The sequence below is a fragment of the Selaginella moellendorffii genome, unplaced genomic scaffold (genome assembly GCF_000143415.4).
Source record: "Selaginella moellendorffii unplaced genomic scaffold, v1.0 SELMOscaffold_84, whole genome shotgun sequence".
Taxonomy (NCBI): Eukaryota; Viridiplantae; Streptophyta; class Lycopodiopsida; order Selaginellales; family Selaginellaceae; genus Selaginella; species Selaginella moellendorffii.
In genome coordinates this window covers 39688-59028 of record NW_003314345.1, presented here as the reverse complement: position 1 = coordinate 59028, position 19341 = coordinate 39688, and the positions used below count along the sequence as shown (strand labels likewise).

The window sequence follows — 19341 nt, the reverse complement described above, 5'->3', positions numbered from 1 at the left end:
CACTTCACGGTGATTGCTGCATATCATTCTTGGGATGATGCTCAATGTTTGCATGAGTTTCCCACGTGTCTCCAAGGGATAGCGTTGCAGTGGTACAACGGTTTAGGCGCAGCCACTCGTGGGGATTGGAGTGTTCTTTTGGATATCTTCAAACGCGCCTTCGGACATGCCGATGACTATGATGATGCTTTCCAACAATTGCATTGTCTTCACCAAGGGCCATTTGAGTTGGTGATGTAGTTTGGCATTCGTTTCCGAAGTCTTTTGCTTCGTGCAGAGCCAAATATGTCAGAGCGGGTCAAGCTAGGAATGTTGTGGCCAACACTTTGTCGAGATTTTGTCAGACTTGTGCATGCACTTGCTCCTGCCACCCTTGACGATGCTCTTCGCTTGGCACAACGTTATGAAACGTCGCCTCTTCCACTTCTTGCTGCACGTCCTTCAGCTCCTCTTTCTATAGGTGATGGTCCTGTTCCAATAGAGGTTGATGCTGCTGCTGCTCGAGTCCAAGGACAAAGGCAAGGACATGGTTGTGGCTATGATGTTCACTGTTGGGCATGTGACGAAGTTGGTCATACTTATCGGCATTGTCAGCGTTTTCCAGATTGGCGACCTCCATTTCCTGGATGGAGATCTTGGCATCAACAACGTCCCATTGGTGCTGTTGTAGTGGAAGGTTTGAACACCGAGATGCATTCGGGAAACGAGGAGTTACGTGAGTAACAAAGGGACCTTGCGCGAATAAGTTAGTGACCCCTCCATATTTCTTTTGGGAGTATCATCAAGGGGTTCACTCAGCACCAGTTCATCTAGTGTTTACTTTACAAGCTCGTTTTTATAACAAGAGGTCTCCTATTATTCTCTCTGTATTGGTTGATATAGGTTCGAGTTTATCTTCTATTGCTCGACCTATTGCCACACGTTGCCATCTACACTTGCATCGTGCGGCAGAACCAGTTTTCATTCTTTATGGCAACGGCCGTACACATACATGTGCACAGGATGAGGCGGACCTGGTTGTGCATGTGGGCGATCTCGAGCTTGAGTTGTAGTCATTGCGGGTGGTGCCGAGTCAAGCTTTTGACTTCATTCTTGGTATGGATTGGTTGCAGCGCAATCATGCCAAGTGTGACTTTGAGGCTTCTCCCCCTTGTGAGTACTTTTTTATGTTTCATCCATTCATCTTACTTCCGTCCCTTTTCGTCCCTTTACTTCTACCTCTGCTTCCATTACTTTTGTTCCCCCACTATTTCCTCCTATATTTCCATGTTATTCTGCTCTTCCCTTTTTTGATCCCTCTGACGATCTTTGTGTTGTAGTGGTGGACCGGCTCATGAAGGAGTATTCTAATCTCTTTGAATTTGACCTCTCATCTGGGGTCAAGATTGCCACACGTCATCCAATTCCAACCGGGGATGCTCATCCAATCAAAGTTTCCGTTCATCATCGATCACCCAAGGAGATCCAGATTTTATATGCAAATGTCAAGGAATGTCAAGGAATGTCAAGAAATGTTGGAGAAGGGTGTTATTCGGAAGTCGCGGAGTCCTTGGACAAGAGAACCTCATTTTGTGACGAAGCTTGATGGGAGTATTCGTTTTTGCATCAACTATCATCCGTTAAACGAAGTGACGATCCCATATGTGTACCCTCTTCCTCACATTACTGATCTCTTGGATCATCTGGGGTGAAGTCGTTGGTTCACCAAGCTAGATCTTGCTTCTGGGTACTGGCAAGTACCAATGGCCGAAGAAAATATTCCTAAGACTATTTTTCGTACACCGTTTGGTTTGTACGGGTTCTTGGTGATGCCGTTTGGTTTGAACAATGCTCCAACAACTTTCTAACGGATGATGGATGAGATTCTTTGCGATATGCCAGAGGTGACTGTTAACTTCATTGATGATGTTTTGATCCACTCGGATGGGACGTGGGAGGAGCATGTTCGTGATGTTTGTAAAATGTTGGATCGGCTACGTGACGTTAGTTTAAAGCTGAAGTGGTCGAAGTGCGTGTTTGGGTCCAAGGACACAACTTATCTTGGATACCGTATTTCTTGTGAGAGTTTGCAAGTTGATCTTGACAAACTTGTGGCTGTTCTAAAGTTCCCTACTCTGAAGTATGTGAATGATGTGCAGTGCTTCTTGGGCAAGATGTAGTTTCTCGGTCATTTTGTGGATCATCTTTCTGATCGCACTGCACCATTGCGAGCATTGCTGAAGTTATCAATGTCATCTTTCATTTGGTCTCTGAATTGTGAGCAAGCATTCGTGGATCTCAAAGAGCTATTCACGACTCCTCCGGTTTTGGCATATCCTGACTACACTCGACTTTTTATTTTGCGCATGGATGCTTTTGACATTGGTTTTGGAGGTGCGCTGATGCAAGAGAGTTCGAGTGTGCATGGTCATGTAAGCCACAAATTTGCCAGCTTACCTCGTCTATCCGACCAACACTACCTTAGCTTGTGCTAAGTTCCCTCGCCAAGGTTCTCGCCTATTGTACCAGCTCCTACTTGGTTCTACTTGGTTTCAACTACTCACTGCACGAGCAATGGAGCGTTAGCCTTCCATCCACGGATTCCCAAATCTCTCCTAATCCCCCTCCCCGGGTTAGACTGGACTTAAGGTTCGGCTACACTCCCCACAGGCACAAGCACCCAAGCACACCAAGCCATCCAGGTTCCTAACACCCCTTGGTACAACAAGGCTTGATCATGGGACCCTCTAAATCCCAAGCCTTGGGTGCAACACTTGCTTCAGGATATTGGGGCGAAATACCGTGGCCTAACGGCCCGGTATGGGTACCTCTACCCCCCCACTCCCATCACATACCTCAATTTGGACTTCAAGTTGTAAGGAACCGACTCCCCGAGATGTCGTAGGCTAAAGGATCCCCATAAGCTTGACCGAAATGACAAAGAGTTCATCGGATGGGACCAAGTCGAAGATCGAGTCCAAGACCGACTTTGAGACCGAGTTCGAGATAGAGTCTGGGATCGAGCCGAGGCCGAATCGGAGACTGAGATCGAGACCGAGTTCGAGACCGAGTTCGAGACGGAGTTCGAGATCCAAATCGGGTCCGAGACCGAGCCCGAGGTCAACTCCGAAGTCGAGTCCGAGATCGGGTCCGAGATCGAGTCCGAGATCGAGTCCGAGACCGAATCCGAAGTCGGGTCCGAGATCGAGTCCAAGATCGAATCTGAGACTAAGTCCAAATACTAATACGGGTCAAGGGGTGAAAGCCCAAAGCATGCATCTCCCAGGGGAGGGGGGGGGGGGGGGCGAGGTCTGCAGGGGGTTCCAAAAGTATAGTAGGGATAGTGAGGTTCAGGAACTAGTCTTGAAGGAACTCTCCAGTGGTGCTTCGAAACTGACTTGAGGTTGAGATTGGGGCCGAGGGGCCTTGGGTGGGAGTGAGTATAGGCTTGGGTGGTGCCGGAGGGGCCACCCAAGGAAGTGCTCAAAAGCAGCTCCCACTCCCGAAAGGGAAACCGACTACGGTGCTCCCGGCTCATGTGGAGTGGTGCCCCACTTGAGTACCTTATGGCTCATTGGTCCTCGCCCTTCCTAGGGGCTTGGAGTAGCGCATGTGATCATGGGATGAGATTTGGATATACTGTCACCGTGGATCCTTGGAACCTTGGGAGATAAAATGGGGATAAAATAGCCACTAAGGGCTCTCTTATCAAGCAATTGCCCTTTTTCCAGTTGGCTTAAGGGGAGAGAGATAAAGTGCGCTACAGTTGGTATCAGAGCAAATGGCACGGGTTCAATTCTCATTGATTAGTGGCTACTTAAAAGTATAATATACCCTTGAGCAAGGTATATTCCTACCCCTAAATTTGAAATTGTATGTATTGGGCATCCATGCGTACGTCCTTCCTCTTGTGTGGAGTATCCACGGACGAAGGTATCCACCGTGGGACTGCAGTACGGATGGATGACTAATTGCCTCACATGGAATAGCTGGTCTACACAAATGCTGGTTCCCCTTGGCTCAGTAGGGGTTGTTAGTCAATAGTCAATGAGGATATTGACATCTTTGAAGGGGGGGTGAGTGTAGCGCATGTGATTATGGGATGAGATTTGGATATACTGTCACCGTGGATCCTTGGAACCTTGGGAGATAAATGGGGATAAAATAGCCACTAAAGGCTCTCTCATTAAGCAATTGCCCCTTTTCCAGTTGGCTTAAGGGGAGAGAGATAAGGTGCGCTACACTTGGGCCTTCCCTTCGGGATGGAAGTGGGGGGCTAGAGGTACCTATACTGGGCCGTTAGGCCACGGTGTTTCGCCCCGATGTCCCGAAGCAAGTGTTACACCCGAGGCTTGGGATTTAGAGGGTCCTATGATCAAGTCTTGTTGCACCAAGGGGTGTTAGGAACCTGGATGGCTTGGTGTGTTTGGCTGTTGGGGAGTGTAGCCGAACCTTAAGTCCAGTCTAATCCGGGGAAAGGGATTGGGAGAGATTTGGGAATCCGTGGATGGAAGGCTAACGCTCCATTGCTCGTGCAGTGAGTAGTTGAAACCAAGTAGGACCAAGTAGGAGCTAGTACAATAGGCAAGAACCTTGGCGAGGGAACTTAGCACAAGCCAAGGCAGTGTTGGTCGGATAGACGAGGTAAGCTGGCAAACTAGAAAGGAAAAATTTGTGGCTTACAATTTGGTATCGGAGCATTTTCCTCAGTTCTAGCGAAGGATAGAGGCGGATTGCTGGGAGATAGCAAAGGCAGGGCGTAAGCAAACCCAGGCAGAGACGGAACCTCTGCCAGAGTTGGAGCCTCCAGTCGAACAAGAGGCTATGGATGAGGAATCCATACATGAGGAGGACTCCAGTGAGGAAACTTCCAAACAGGAGTCTGGTGGCGAGGTTCGGTCGTCCAAGGCTCGATTCGACGTTCTAGAAGGATAATTGGCGTAGACCAATGCCCTGCTGGAGACTCTCGTACGCAAGTTAAAGCGTGACGAGAAGCGGAAGAAAGAGTGAAAGACTATGGATGCTGGCAGTGCAGAAGGTGCGGACCCTTCGGTAGGGACTGAGGAAAAACCAGACAAGGTTGAACAGACCGAAGTGGAATCAGTCCCTCAGGCAGTTCCCAAGTACAAACCAAAGCCTACACCGGTCTTCAAGGGAGTGAATGACTATAAGGTGGTGGAGGACTGATTTTATGATATGGAGGACTACTTCCGAGCGTTGCGGTTACCAAGCTCGGAGAAGGTCCCATATGCAAAACCATACTTGGCAGATAATGCCAAGTCTTGGTGGAGAACGACAGAGGCCAACGAAGGACCAGTGGCCACTTGGGAAATGATGAAGGCGAGGATCCGCACGACTTACGTTCCTCCGAATGCTACTCTGCATCTAAGAGACGAGCTGAGTAGGCTGAAGCAGACCGGAACCATTCAGGAGTATGTGAATGGGTTTATGGCAAAGAGGAGCTAGTACAATAGGCGAGAACCTTGGCAAGGGAACTTAGCACAAGCCAAGGTAGTGTTGGTCGGATAGACGAGGTAAGCTGGCAAATTAGAAAGGAAAAATTTGTGGCTTACAGGTCAGTGCCATCCTATTGTGTATATAAGCCGTACATTACAACCAGCCTAAATGAACTACTCCACGACAGAGAAGAAGTGTTTAGTAGTAGTTTGGGGTTTTGAGAAACTTCATGCTTATCTACATGGTTCTCGAACGTTAGTTGAAGGTGATCATGCTGCTGTTACTTCATTATTGAAGCAGAAGAACCTCGTTGGTCATACTACTCGATGGGATTTGAAGTTGCAGATATATGATTTTGATGTTGTTCATCACCTAGGGAGTTCTATGGCTGATGCTAATGCCCTTTCTCGAGCTCCTCTTCCTTCTCCATTCTCTTCTCATGTTTCTGACGAGCCTGTTGTTCCAGCCTTTGTGGATTTTCTAAATGAGGATTCTATACCGTTGGCCATTACTGTACTTGACGTTCAGTGTCCACAAGGCACAGAGCAAGATCTACCTTCTCTTGATGAGGTTTGCGAGGCTCAACAGATTGAGCCATGGATTTGAAGGCTTCGAGATGGGTTTGAGAATCCTGCATCACTTGCTGATGACTTGCCTTTCCGGCATTTACATTCTCAATATCGCCTTGAAACTGGCCTTCTTTATTTTGTGGGGACGGATTCTAATGATCATTTACGACTGGTGGTGCCTTCTATCTTTATTCCATGGTTTCTCCATGCCTACCATGATTCTCCAGTTCTAGGTGACATCATCGTGTAACCGAGAAGCTGCGCAGGTCTTTCTATTGGCCGAAGATGTAACATGATATTATCCAGTATGTGCGTAGTTGTGTTTGGTGCCAAGCTCGTAATACTCCCCCTCGGGCTGCAGAAGGACGGTTGGAGTCAATTTCAGGTTCCCGTCCATTTGAGTTGGTGGCGTTTGATCTTATGGGACCTTTTCTACGGTTGATTGTTGGCAATGAGTATGTTATTGTTACTTCTGACTACTTAACTCGTTGGGTGGAAGTTGGTGCTCTTGCTAGCACCTCTGCAACTACTGTTGGATACTTCCTCCTCAATCATGTGGTGTTCCAGCATTCTTGTCCAAAGCAGATTCTTTTAGATAATGGTCCCGCCTTTATGGCTGAAGCATTTCATATTTTGACGTCTCGGTTGGGGATATGCCACACTTTCACGAGTGCTTATCATCCACAATCAGACGGTCTGGTGGAACGGCTCGTTCGGACATTCAAGGGGATGATTGCGAAGTATGTGAACTTTCAACATTCGGATTGGGATGGTTATTTGTTGTCTCTTCGGTATGCATATGTCACAGGGGTGTAGAGTTCTATTAGTGCTTCACTATATAAACTCCTATATGATCATGATCCAATATTACCAACAGAGCTGGGTTTACCTTCACGATTGCCATGAGCTGCCGATGCTAGGTCGTGGGATCAGTATTTGACGAGCATCCTTCCACTTGTCCGAGCGGAGTTTGCCGAACACTTAGGCCGTGTACAAGTGGGACAACAACAGCAGTACAACTCCCATCATCGTCCACCTGCGGAGTACAAAGTGGATGATTTGGTGTTAGTCCATTTTCCCCATCTTATAGTATGTGGTTTATCTAAGGGGCTCCTTGCGCAGTGGAAAGGACTATATCGGGTGTTGCAGCAAGTTGAACCACAAGTGTATGAGGTTCGGCATGATGTCTAGCATGCCAATCCTCCAGAGATTGTGCATGTGCAGCGGTTGAAACGCTTCATACAAAGGGATCAGGAACAGTTAATACCACCTACAGATCCGCCAATGCCTCCTCCTGACGTTCCTCTAGATTTCGGCTCATCTACAAGAGAACCCTGATGGTCTTCCATTATTCTGAGAGGAGGGGATGATACAAGGGCCAAGTGTACGGCTACGATGCCGTATACTAATATTAGTATAGTGGGATTTTGGTAGCCGTTAGATTGGTTTCAATTTGAATGTAAGCAACCAAAGAGAACGACTTGAGAGACGGTCCATAGGGTTCAAATATAGAAGGAAAGGGCCCATGAATAAAAGTGCACCTCCTTTTCCAATCGGTTAAAAGTCTTGGGATACTTGGGGTTAAGTGTCTTTGGGTTTAAATAGTACTGGGCTGGGTGACCTCTCGAGAAGTCTAAACTCAGGAGCTTACATTTGGTATCGGAGCGGTCTCAGGTCCGACTCTCTTGGTTGGCTAGGGGAATTATACCACATGTTGATTGACATCTAGCTGGTCCAGTTTGCTCCCGAGGGGTAGGGTGTCAAGAGAGCGGGGCTCTCGGGAGAGCTACGGCTCTCAACTTCCGTTCACGAGGGCGTGAACTTGCAAGGAAGCATGGAATCAACATCTAGCTGGTCCAGTTTGCTCCCGAGGGGTAGGGTGTCAAGAGAGCGGGGCTCTCGGGAGAGCTACGGCTCTCAACTTCTGTTCACGAGGGCGTGAACTTGCAAGGAAGCATGGTGGATTGTAAATAACTAAAGAGAACAACTTGAGAAACGGTCCATGGGGTTCAAATATAAAAGGAAAGGGCTCATGAATAAGAGTGCACCCCCTTTTTCAATCAGTTAAGGGTTTTGGGATATTTGGGGTTAAACGTCCTTGGGTTTGAATAGTACTAGGCTGGGTGACCTTCCGGGAACTCTAAACTCAGGAGCTTACACTGGACCACTCACTCTTGTATATAAACTAGGGTTTTTGGGCTAATTGATATGCACATTTTCTGTATTCCCTTTCCATATTCCAAGCACTCACAATGTATATGTTTTATTCATTTTCTATATTTGATGCACTCACATAATATGAATTACATTTTAGGAAATAAATGCCTCAAAATTTTATTATACAGAATGATATTTTTATTTAAATTTTATTAATAATATATAATACTTCTTAATGTCAATGTTCAAACAGAAATTACTATCAAATTTACTTAAACTTGGCAGATTCACATATTTATAGTTTGTGTTACAATAATCTTTTTAACAACCAATAATCTACTTACATGTGCATTTTATACTCCAATGTGCTAGAGTGTGCAGCCCCGTTGGCCGTTTGCTGGCGGGATGGCGGAGTGGCACTCACTGGTAAGATAAAGAGGACACGGGGCATTAGGTCACACAGGGACAATCTAGGGTTGGGAGAAGAGAGGTCAGATAGGAAATCTTTGTGGAATGCACTCTGGGGAATGCGCTCTAGCCGCCACGCCCACGCCCAGAGCAGCACCAGCAACCGAGGCGACCAAGCAGCTAGCACAGGAGGAGGAAGAAGAAGAAGAGGAGGATGGCCTAGGAGGAGGAGGAGGTAAAGGATCCAGTGCCAACAAGAGGGCTTGCACCATACCTTCCTCCGCCACTATGCCCGCCACTGACAGCCACAGCAGCGCCGACGACATTGCTACGGCGAGCTTGTTCCCGGTGGAAGACATTGTCCAGAATCCACTGCCCGGATTCGTGGCTCCCTCCTCCGTCGCGTTCAGCCCCGATGACAAGCTCGTCTCCTTCCTCTTCAGCCCCGATGCCACCCTGAGCAGGAAGATCTTTGCGTTCGATCCCGAGACGCGCCAGCAGCTGCTGCTCGTGTCGCCACCCAATGGCGGCGTCGACGAGTGCAATCTCTCCACGCCCGAGAAGCTGCGCAGGGAGAGGCTGCGCGAGCGGGGGCTGGGAGTGACGCGCTACGAGTGGGCCAAGAGCGCTGGAGCTTGCGCCGCCACTGCGCATCTCATGGTTCCTCTTCCTGGCGGAGTAAGCATCTCTTCATGATTTCATTCACTCACAAATCATCTTGGGTTTGTTCTTGGCCAGATCTACGTGCAGGATGGGCTTGGAGCGGAGCTGAGATTGAGGGTGGCCAGCACTTCGTGGTCTCCAATTATCGATCCTCAGTTGTCTCCCGATGGTCTATCCATTGCTTACGTCCGGGACGACGAGATCCACGTTGTCCCCATTACTTACGCCGAGCCAAGGCGGATTACTCACAATGCGAGATCATCCGGGAAGGTATCCATCTCTCTCTCTCTTTCTTACTATCATTGCTTATTCTATTCTTTACGTTTTTCCCTGGGGACAGACACATGGACTTGCGGAGTACATTGCTCAGGTATGTGTGTGTCACTCTCTCTTTGGCTTCCTGTCTTCTCAAGAGTTTAAAATATCTCGCTGCTGGCAGGAGGAGATGGACAGAAGGAATGGCTTTTGGTGGTCTTCGGACAGTAAGTTCATTGCTTTCACGGAAGTGGACGGATCCGCAATACCCCCGTTCAGGATAATGCACCAAGGCAAGCCCAGTGTGGGAGGTGACGCGGAAGAAGATCACGCATACCCGTTTGCCGGCCAGTCCAACGTGAAGCTACGCCTGGGTGTGGTTCCCGTGGCGGCGGCTGGCCAGATTACATGGATGGACCTCGAGTGTGGGACGAGCGAGGAGGAGGAATACTTGGCCAGAGTCATGTGGATGCCCGACAACTCCCTCGCGGTACAGGTGCTGAGCCGGGATCACTCCAAGCTCAAGCTGCTCAAGTTTGATTCCAGGACAGGCAGGCGGGCACTTCTTCTCCAGGAGACGAGCGACGTGTGGATCAACTTACACGACTGCTTCACTCCACTCCACAAGGGGACCGGCCGCCTGGCCGGGGGATTCATCTGGGCCAGTGAGAGAAGCGGCTTTCGACACCTCTACCTGTATGACGGCACTGGCTTCTGCTTGGGAGCGGTGACGCAGGGGCAGTGGATGGTCGAGCAGATTGCGGGTGTGGATGAAGAAGCGGGCGTTGTCTACTTCACCGCCACCTTGGACAGTCCACTGGAGACACACTTGTATAGCACACGCCTGTTGCCGGCGGCGGCGAGTGGCGGCGGCCATGTCAAGCGACTGACGAGAGGCGAAGGCAGGCATCTGGTGGTGCTCGACCACCAAATGCAGCACTTTGTGGACATCCACGACTCGCTGGAGAGGCCGCCGTGCGTGCTGCTGTGCTCGCTCGCCGACGGCAGGCTTATAGTTCCCATTTTCGAGCAGCCGGCTTTGACGCCCTGGACACGGAAGCTGCGGCTGGCGTCGCCAGAGCTCGTCCAGATCACCGCCAACGACGGCACCAGCCTGCATGGCGCGATGTACAAGCCCGACGTGAAAGAGTTTGGGCCGCCACCTTACAAGACCGTCGTTAGCGTCTATGGAGGCCCCAATGTCCAGACGGTTTGCAGCTCATGGACGAACACGGTGGACATGAGAGCGCAGTACCTCCGCAGTAGAGGAATTCTGGTCTGGAAGGTGAGCTGCTTCTGGTCTTCAGATCGTTTCTTGCTTGACATATGATGGACTTGAAACAGCTTGACAACCGTGGGAGTGCTCGGCGAGGCCTTAAGTTCGAAGGAGCTATCAAATACAGCATGGGGCATGTAGACGTCGAAGATCAAGAGGCTGGCGTGCAGTGGCTAATCCGGCAGGGGCTGGCCAAGCCGGGCAAGATTGGAATCTACGGGTGGAGCTACGGCGGCTACTTGGCAGCCATGGCGCTGGCTCGCTGCCCTGAGACGTTTCGATGCGCAGTAGCCGGGGCTCCCGTGACAGCTTGGGATGGATACGATACCTTCTACACGGAGAAGTTTATGGGATCCCCGGCAACGAACCAGGCAGGCTACGAGTTTAGCTCCGTCATGCACCACGTCCACCGGATTGTTGGAAAGCTACTGCTTGTCCATGGGATGATCGACGAGAACGTTCACTTTAGACACACGGCCAGGCTCATCAACGCCCTCATCGCAGCAGGCAAGGAGTACGAGCTGCTGATTTTCCCGGATGAAAGACACATGCCCAGGGGGCTGCGGGACCGAATGTACATGGAGGAGCGCATTTGTGAGTTTTTGGACAGACATTTATCGTAGAAAAACTCTCCCACAGATTGATTTATATATTCTATACATCCGAAGCTTCATTCTACCGGAAGTTGCACCTCAACGACAAACTCTCACACCTTGCTCTTCTCTGAGAACTTGAGTTGAAAGAGATTTTGTCTCGTTGAAGATTCTGATCAGTGGGCTTTGGTGTTCTCCTGGATCCGGCCGCTCGGCTGGGCTGCAAGGTTATGGTCGATGATCTCACCGCGTACCATGACCGACTAGAGACAAAACGAAGCTCGCGAATTACGAGAAAGAACAATCTATTCAACGCAGCCACGACCTCTATCAACCCTTGGGCTGAAGGAACTCCGAGGCACAGATGCCCGGTTTAAGGTCGATCTGGTGCCCGATGTGGAGATCAGATCGACCTTGAACCGGGCGCCTGGCACTCGCTCACCACGTACCATAACCGACTAGAGACAAAACGACGCTCACGAATCACGAGAAGGAACCTTCCGCATTCTATAAAAAATCGTCCCCGAAAGATGACACAAGCCACCTTCACATTCCTCACACAACCTAAAGCTTTCACTGCAATTGGACACATCTCCATCTATTAAGCCATGCAACAGCACAAAAGACGCATTTTCAGTGAATATTCTTCTCTCAATTTGGTCCCCAGCGGGTTCGGGTTGCCGCGCCTTCCGAGACGGTCCAATACTCGGTCATAACTACCTTATATCTTAAATAGTATTCTTTTTAGAGATGCTCTTAGAGATTTTTCTTGGTTGAGTTGTTGACGATGAGTGTCGTCCACCAACTTTTTGACAAAAGGTGACAAATACCTCTACACGATTTATTCCAGATACTTTTCTTATTTGTAGGCCTCGATGACAGCTGCAAACTTGATTGCAGGGAGATGTTTCAAATTGACGTTTAAGCCTTGCGACGCGAGCAGCTCTTTCTCTGGATCGAGGGGTGCCTTCTAGTGTGGATCTAATATGGTCCATGATCCCACCTTTTCGTCGTTCGAATTGTGTAGAACCATTTGCAAATTTTAAGCTATTAGAATCTATCATCTTTTATCTTGAGCATACACACACCTGCATGTATATTGCATCCCCTCAAACAATTCAAGAAAGCTATTAAGAGAGAGCTGGAGAGGGAGAAGCTGGGAATGTTTGGAGTGCCACTTGCAATAGTTTGTGGATGATGTGTGGAAAGGTTTGCACAATTTTTGACACTTTTAGGCCAGTGCCAACCATAAACCTGCAAAACCATTGTCGTTCGCAACAAATTCAAAAACGCTTTTCTCATGCGCCCTGGCAAATGCAGAAGTTGAAGACGAAGTCACATCCAAAGCCAGTTCGTGCAGATGGTGCCAAGCAACTTCCGCTGCCTCTGAGGTTGTCAACAGCAATAAGGATGCGAGCGCACCGTGTATGAGCTATCGAGATAGAGAGTTGTGCCCAAAGACTCCCACAGGCTGCTCATCAAATATGTTCTTCCTGCAAAGAGATTGCATGAGCCTTCACAATTTCTAGGTTGTGGGCCTGGCCTGTTGCAGCTTGGAGAATGGCACAGATCTCATCAACGTGGATTGGCTTGTTCGCCTTTGCTAGAATATTGAGTATTCCCAGTTTGCTTGATCACATATGGAATGGAGAACGAAGAACATTATCTCGTAGCTCTCTGGTGGCTCCATTGTCCACAATACCAAGCCAATAGAGAGAATAAACACTTCTACTCCAAGAAGAAGTCTAATACTCCAAGAAGAATTATTTAAATAACTTGAAGTCATGCTCATGATCTAAAACATCTGCAGACAGCAACTGGTAAAGTACGGCACGCCCAACGAAACAGCTTAAGGCCTCGGCGAGCACTCCCACGGTTGTCAAGGTCGAAGGAGCGATCAAATATCTAGAGGTGAAGATCAAGAGGTTGTCACTAGCGTGCAGGCTTGGGATGGATACAGACACCTTCTACACGGAGAAGTTTATGGGATCCCCGGCGACGAACCAGGCAGGCTACGAGTTTAGCTCCGTCATGCACCGAGCGAGAACAGGCGCCAACTCAAGTTCTCGAGAAATGTCTGTCCAAAAACTCACATACATTCGGTCCCGCAGCCCCCTGCGCATGTGTCTTTCATCCGGGAAAATCAGCAGCTCGTACTCCTTGCCTGCTGCAATGAGGGCGCTATGAGCCTGGCCGTCTGTCTAAAGTGAACGTTCGTGGACAAGCAGTAGCTTTCCAACAATCCGGTGGACGGCGTTGGTGGCTTGATATCAATTCCCTGAGGCCTATACCGCGATCTACCTGGTGCACAATCCGAGCAACGGCTGCCAAACAGCACATCATGATCCACGTGCGTGAAGTGGAGTCACCTTGCCTTGGGGCTTGACAAGGCTTCTGTACATCGGCCGTAGCCCAAGGCGAAGCGGCGGCACAGATGCCCGCTTCTATGTCGACCAACACCCAGGGATCCCCGCTCACCGTACCTGATCAGAATCTATGACGAGACAAACAAACTGAGAAAGAAGCTTGTAGGACCTGATGCACAACCCCGTGTCCATCTATTTAAGAAAGGCAAAAAAGTATAAATTAGATGGTTTATATTATAAGCATACTAGTCCGTTAAGATCTCTTAAAATAATAAAAGAGATCTCCACAGTATTATACAAATCACAAAACGCATAATGTACGCCACGCGCAACTTTCAACGCGAGGCCATGTGTACTTGTAGAATTTGCCTACTCCACTGAGATAGGTCTTCGGAATGAAAGAGTGGAGTTAAAATGGATAGATTCGAATTCGTGCAAGATATAGGGTCTGGAAACTTCGGCATAGCACGGCTAATGCGTGAGAAGGAAACAGGGGAGCTTGTGGCTGTCAAATTCATCGAGCGTGGCGAGAAGGTAATCTAACAGAACTGGAAATGGAGAGTCAAAGTTGGATCCATCCAGATTGATGAGAATGTTCAGCGGGAGATCATAAATCACCGGTCACTGAGACATCCCAACATCATTCGCTTCAAGGAGGTAAAATTTACCGAAATGCGCGTTTCTTCTCTGTTTTTCCAGACAATTACTTCCAGGTTATGCTTACTCCTACACACTTGGCGATTGCTATGGAGTACGCGGCGGGCGGGGAGCTCTTTGAGCGCATTTGCAATGCGGGAAGATTTAGCGAAGACGAGGTGTAGAAAATCTTGTGTTGAATTGTTTTGCTGATCAACTTTCCTTGGTAAACAGGCCAGGTTTTTCTTCCAGCAACTTATATCGGGTGTCAGTTACTGTCATCAAAACGTATGTAAATTCCTGGTGTTTCCCATTGTCTCTATGAGTTCATGAGCAGGAAATATGCCATCGAGATCTCAAGCTGGAAAACACCTTACTCGATGGGAGCCCCGCACCACGTCTTAAGATCTGTGACTTCGGCTACTCGAAGGTAACGTCGATTTGAGCAGCGGCTTCAACCTCTTCTTCTTGCGTTACAGTCAGCCGTGTTGCATTCTCAACCAAAGTCGACCGTGGGAACCCCTGCATACATTGCTCCGGAGGTGTTGTCTCGAAAAGAATACGATGGCAAGGCAAGTTCCCGAAATTAGTTGCTGTCTTTGTTTAATCCGTTATTTTCTCTCTTGGATCCCAGATTGCAGATGTGTGGTCGTGTGGTGTAACCCTGTACGTGATGCTTGTAGGAGCGTATCCGTTTGAGGATCCTGAGGATCCTCGCAACTTCAGAAAGACAATTGGTGTAAGTCCATTGCGTCGTGATTGTTTTCATTCTTTCGGTCTGTATTCTTCCTTTGGCAGAGAATTCTTAGCGTGCAGTATTCAATCCCAGATTATGTGCGGATTTCCAGCGACTGCCGGCATTTACTCTCTCGCATCTTTGTTGCAAATCCATCCAAGGTACTAGACTACTCAAACTAAGCTTCTACAATTCCATCTGTTAAACAGAGAATCACCATCCCTGAGATCATGCGCCACCCATGGTTTCTTAAGAACCTTCCAATCGACTTGTTGCAAGGAGCGGACGCAAGCTACGAATTCGACGACACCAATCAGCAAAGCGTGGAGGACATCATGAGAATCATCGCGGAGGCAAAGACTGGAGGGATTCCTGGGGACCTGCTGGATGATATGGGATTGGAATTGGAGCTGGACAACGACATTGACCCGGACGTGGAGAGCAGCGGCGAGTTCGTGTCTGGTGTGTACTGAGGAACTTGGCTGTTGGCCACGCTGGCGCTATTATTTTAGGGCAAATAAAGGAGCAAGAAGAAGAGGGAGGGCAGCCAGCCATGGTGGTTTCGAATCTGCGGGTGGCGCACTACTGGCTGGATCACGTCTATGGCGCTCTCATGTACAGGCTCAGGCTCTCGCCACCCTTCTTCTCCAATGGCTGGGGTGGCGCCAGGTTAGTGCTCCTGGAACAGCTCACGCGGCAGCTCATATCGCAGGGCCTCGCCAATTTCTCGGTTAAGTGCTGGCCGCCGCCACCCATCGATCCGGTGTGGCGGACCGTGTGGGAATCCAAGGCGGCCAAGCTTCAAGAGGGGATCTTTCCCACGCCCTGCGATCCGCTCGTCAGGGAATGCTTGCCGCCTGAGAGCCACATTGCGCGCGTCCGGCTGCTCATGCCCCGCAGCGTTCCGGCTCACAAGATGGCATGCGTCGTGCACCTCGCAGGTTAGATCTCTTGCCTCTCCTCTCTCTCGCGCGGGCGCTCTAGATCTCTCTCTCTCTCTCTCTCTCTCGCGCGCGCGCGCGCGCGCTCTCTCTCTCCCTCTCTTAGGCTGGTGATTTTCATAGATCAATCAATGTGAGCGAGGCAGGCACTGGAGATCATGGTTTCGAGAGGCGCTTGCGGCTGGGAGGACCATTGCTCAAGGATAACATCGCCACGCTGGTGCTCGAGAGGTCTGTTTAGCTACAACCATGCCCGCCGCTCATACACATTTATGATCATCACAGCCCCTTCTACGGCAATCGGCGGCCCAGGCTCCAGCGCGGGGCCAAGCTCCTGTGCGTCAGCGACCTGCTTGTTCTCGGCCGAGCAACGATCGAGGAGGCACGGACGCTGCTCTACTGGCTGGACAAGCAAGCAGGCTTCTCCAAGCTGGGCGTTTGCGGCCTAAGCATGGGTACGTAGTTCGTCGCTTCTTCTCCTTCGAAACGCATCCGGTATCTCTGTGCAGGAGGAGTGCATGCAGCCATGGTTGGATCGCTTCATCCAACGCCGCTTGCAGTCTTGCCACTGCTTTCACCCCACTCGGCCGCGGTGGCCTTCTGCGAGGGGATCATGAAGTATGGAACGGCGTGGGACGTGCTGATGCGGGACGAGGCATGCAGCATGACGCTGGACCAAGTCCGGGAGCGCATGCGAGCGGTGCTCTCCCTCACGGACGTGACCCGCTTTCCAATCCCCAAGAACCCCAGAGCCGTCATCTTTGTGGGTGCCACGGTGAGTCTCATTTTCTTTGCCTTGGAAACGAAAGCTTGACTGTGCCCGGCTGTGTAGAACGATGGCTACATCCCAGGCAACTCGATGCTGGAGCTGCAGCGTGCGTGGCCCGGCTCCGAGGTCCGATGGGTCACTGGCGGTCATGTGTCCTCGTTCTTCCTGCACGGCAAGGTGTTCCGGCAAGCCATCCGGGATGGAGTCGCGCGCTTGTCTTGACAACCAACATTCTTTTTTATTCATTCCTTCCTTCTGGCCTCGCTCGCCTAGGCTAGGTAGGGCTTCAAACAAAGAATGGAGAGGTTTCTCCAGAGTGCGGCCAAGCCCATCAGCGATGGCAGCAAGGAGAGCAGCAGGTGATGGTTTGCAGTGAAGACGGATGCTGATCCAGTGACCTGTAGGTGTGAGCGGCGGCAGCAGCAGCAGGAGCAAAATGTGGTCTTGGAATATGAGCAGACGGGCAGGATGCACAAGCGCCTCCATCACCTCTGCACCACCAACGTGATGAAGTCGTATGCTCTCGTATGGCATCGATAAACAACCTGGTGTTCTCCTTCACGTTTTGTTCGTCTTGCTTCGCAGGTTGAATGTCTCGAACAGGATAACTATTTGCCTCCGTCCATGTCAAGGTGTGCCTTTGCTTGCTTTCAGGATTCATGTCGTCTTTCCTACCTTCTCCAGGCAGAGTTACGTGTCCGACATCGAGTTTAACACTGAGGTACGTGCTTTGTTTTCTCGGCCCTTGGTTCTGCCCTGTTGAGGATCTTCGTCCAGGGTAATCTCGTGGCTTTCACCACGTCCATGGGGTATATGAACATCCATGCTTACGATTCCATTCTGTCTGGTAAACTCGTCTCGTCTCGTCTCACTGCAATTACCATGAAACTACGCAGGCAAGAGAATGCCTCCTGTGGCTGCTTATTCCCTCTGTGGAAAGCTTCAAGCCGTGAGATGGAACCCCCTGGACCAGCTGCAGGTGATTTTGTTTCCAAGCTTTATGTGATCACCAAAATCTTGCAGGTGGCATGCGTAGCCGAGTCAGTCGGTTCCGTCATCATCTTCGACGTCCGACACAGGCAGCCCGAGTCGCTCGAAAAAATGCAAGTCTTTAGAACAAAGCCGGGGACGGAAACCCATCGCGGCCTCTACGACGTGCAATGCAAAAGCTGGAAGTGAGTTTCTGAAAGCTACCCAAGCTTTTGACTGGTTTGTTCCAGGATATTTGCTTGTGCAAGTGGAGGCGTGTATGTGTGGGATAGGCGAGCAGGAAATCTTTCTACTGCGACTTTACGGGCACCTTCCTTTGCTGGAACGATGCTGTCTCTGGACATCACATCAGACGAACAGGTTGCAATCAATCGAGTCTCCAAATCACATCATCCATTTCGCTGTAGGTTCTTTTGGCTGGAAGCAGCAGTGGTCACATTTTCGCATGGGACATCCGTGGCGGAAAGGCTTCTTCTTGTTCTGCCTTTTCCTCGCCCAACAACGTAAGTTTATCTTAATAGCTTGTTTGTAGAAATCATGGAAGTCTAGGCTGACAGTGGTTGAGGCGCAGGTGGATCAACATCCCTTGGGCGTTATCTCCATGTCTACAGCCTTGCAAGAGATACCAGATCTCCGGGTAGACTTCTTACTTCTTCTTCTTCTTATGCTTGTCATCATTTTGCTGTTTCAGTCTCAAACGTACACTGGAGATTTGAGTGTTACATGTGTGCGTCTAAACTCGTCAGGTGATCAGCTTGCTTTCGGCCTCAACAAAGGCTGGTAGTTTCAACATCTCAGTGTTTTGCAAATGTTTGAGGCTCACTGGACGTGGTTTGTGTGTGATGAAGGTCCGGTGTAATCAACATGCTCAACTTTCAAGAGATAACACACATTCATTGCCCTCCATCGCTCTGGTATATAAGTTGATCGTTTTGATTGGCATTGACAATATGGTTTGGGTTTGTCAGGGAACTGGGAAGTCCGAGCTGGCTGAGCATGACAAAACTCACCTGGCTTTTGAGCCTTCCGGTGAATGCTGCTTGGATTGACACTGCAGCTAATGCGTTTCTTGCTGACAGGTAGTCGCTGTAGCTAGTGGGGACCTTCGTTTTCTCGAATTTTCTGGTCCGGGATCGCGCCATCACGTCAGGTAACTGTGTGACCTTGTGGCTAGACGAACGCCTGACCTCTCTTTTAGCTCGAGAAACAATGGCTGCGCTCCAGTTGTGATTGAAATGGCAGACGGTGTTTATAGTGTCGCAGCACATCCTTCAGATGGCTGCCTAATGGTTGGCACCCAGGTACGATGTTCTGACTTTATTTCTTCTTCTTTTATTCAACTCTTGTATGTGGTACAGGAGCATACTCATTTAGTTGCTCCAATTCAGCTCGTAAGAATACCAATCCCGAAATAAAAACCTCTCCATACCCTTTGCGTGTACCCAAAATCTATCCGGGATTTTTTGCAGTGTCCTCCACGATCTGTAGCTACTTGCTTGAACGATTAGTTCTTTTATGTATGGCAAGTTTTATGTAAGATCGACCA

General features: G+C 49.6%; 4 protein-coding genes across 5 annotated transcripts; all 4 read left to right on the top strand.

Moving 5' to 3' along the window:
• Nucleotides 1-8611: 8611 nt before the first annotated feature.
• LOC9651895 (dipeptidyl aminopeptidase 4) lies at nt 8612-11448 on the top strand. The gene is made up of 5 exons (XM_002987781.2): nt 8612-9248; nt 9309-9503; nt 9574-9603; nt 9673-10773; nt 10833-11448. Exons 1-5 carry the CDS (start codon nt 8676-8678, stop codon nt 11385-11387), a joined length of 2454 nt encoding a protein of 817 aa, XP_002987827.2. The 5' UTR covers nt 8612-8675; the 3' UTR covers nt 11388-11448.
• A 2644-nt stretch (nt 11449-14092) lies between these two features.
• LOC9651894 (serine/threonine-protein kinase SRK2A) lies at nt 14093-15645 on the top strand. Its single transcript, XM_002987780.2, has 9 exons — nt 14093-14257; nt 14306-14380; nt 14437-14538; nt 14594-14647; nt 14697-14789; nt 14839-14931; nt 14994-15098; nt 15158-15256; nt 15305-15645. Exons 1-9 carry the CDS (start codon nt 14138-14140, stop codon nt 15566-15568), a joined length of 1005 nt encoding a protein of 334 aa, XP_002987826.1. The 5' UTR covers nt 14093-14137; the 3' UTR covers nt 15569-15645.
• Nucleotides 15629-17066, top strand: LOC9651826 (protein ABHD18). Its single transcript, XM_002987779.2, has 5 exons — nt 15629-16036; nt 16183-16267; nt 16322-16491; nt 16546-16811; nt 16869-17066. Exons 1-5 carry the CDS (start codon nt 15649-15651, stop codon nt 17025-17027), a joined length of 1068 nt encoding a protein of 355 aa, XP_002987825.1. The 5' UTR covers nt 15629-15648; the 3' UTR covers nt 17028-17066.
• Nucleotides 17040-19243, top strand: LOC112341475. 2 transcript variants are annotated; one of them, XM_024661632.1, is made up of 16 exons: nt 17042-17164; nt 17210-17330; nt 17391-17437; nt 17490-17526; nt 17583-17652; nt 17702-17784; nt 17829-17980; nt 18026-18155; nt 18203-18298; nt 18367-18432; nt 18487-18575; nt 18644-18709; nt 18764-18824; nt 18875-18945; nt 18994-19096; nt 19154-19243. In XM_024661632.1, exons 1-16 carry the CDS (start codon nt 17103-17105, stop codon nt 19208-19210), a joined length of 1311 nt encoding a protein of 436 aa, XP_024517400.1. In that variant the 5' UTR covers nt 17042-17102; the 3' UTR covers nt 19211-19243. The 2 variants fall into 2 exon arrangements, with proteins under 2 accessions (XP_024517399.1, XP_024517400.1); XM_024661631.1 differs by having other exon boundaries at nt 17040-17164; nt 18994-19243.
• The last annotated feature ends 98 nt before the right edge of the window (nt 19244-19341 follow it).

Coding starts and splice junctions, on each gene's coding strand:
- LOC112341475 (XM_024661631.1), top strand. CDS start 17,103: ATGGAGAGGTTTCTCCAGAGTGCGGCCAAGCCCATCAGCGATGGCAGC. Junction 17,981..18,025: donor GTGCAATGCAAAAGCTGGAA/GTGAGTTTCTGA, acceptor GGTTTGTTCCAG/GATATTTGCTTGTGCAAGTG. Junction 18,576..18,643: donor TTCGGCCTCAACAAAGGCTG/GTAGTTTCAACA, acceptor TGTGTGATGAAG/GTCCGGTGTAATCAACATGC.
- LOC9651894 (XM_002987780.2), top strand. CDS start 14,138: ATGGATAGATTCGAATTCGTGCAAGATATAGGGTCTGGAAACTTCGGC. Junction 14,648..14,696: donor TCAGTTACTGTCATCAAAAC/GTATGTAAATTC, acceptor GTTCATGAGCAG/GAAATATGCCATCGAGATCT. Junction 15,257..15,304: donor TTGTTGCAAATCCATCCAAG/GTACTAGACTAC, acceptor TCTGTTAAACAG/AGAATCACCATCCCTGAGAT.
- LOC9651826 (XM_002987779.2), top strand. CDS start 15,649: ATGGTGGTTTCGAATCTGCGGGTGGCGCACTACTGGCTGGATCACGTC. Junction 16,037..16,182: donor ATGCGTCGTGCACCTCGCAG/GTTAGATCTCTT, acceptor TGAGCGAGGCAG/GCACTGGAGATCATGGTTTC. Junction 16,492..16,545: donor CGTTTGCGGCCTAAGCATGG/GTACGTAGTTCG, acceptor ATCTCTGTGCAG/GAGGAGTGCATGCAGCCATG.
- LOC9651895 (XM_002987781.2), top strand. CDS start 8,676: ATGCACTCTGGGGAATGCGCTCTAGCCGCCACGCCCACGCCCAGAGCA. Junction 9,249..9,308: donor TGGTTCCTCTTCCTGGCGGA/GTAAGCATCTCT, acceptor GTTCTTGGCCAG/ATCTACGTGCAGGATGGGCT. Junction 10,774..10,832: donor GAGGAATTCTGGTCTGGAAG/GTGAGCTGCTTC, acceptor GACTTGAAACAG/CTTGACAACCGTGGGAGTGC.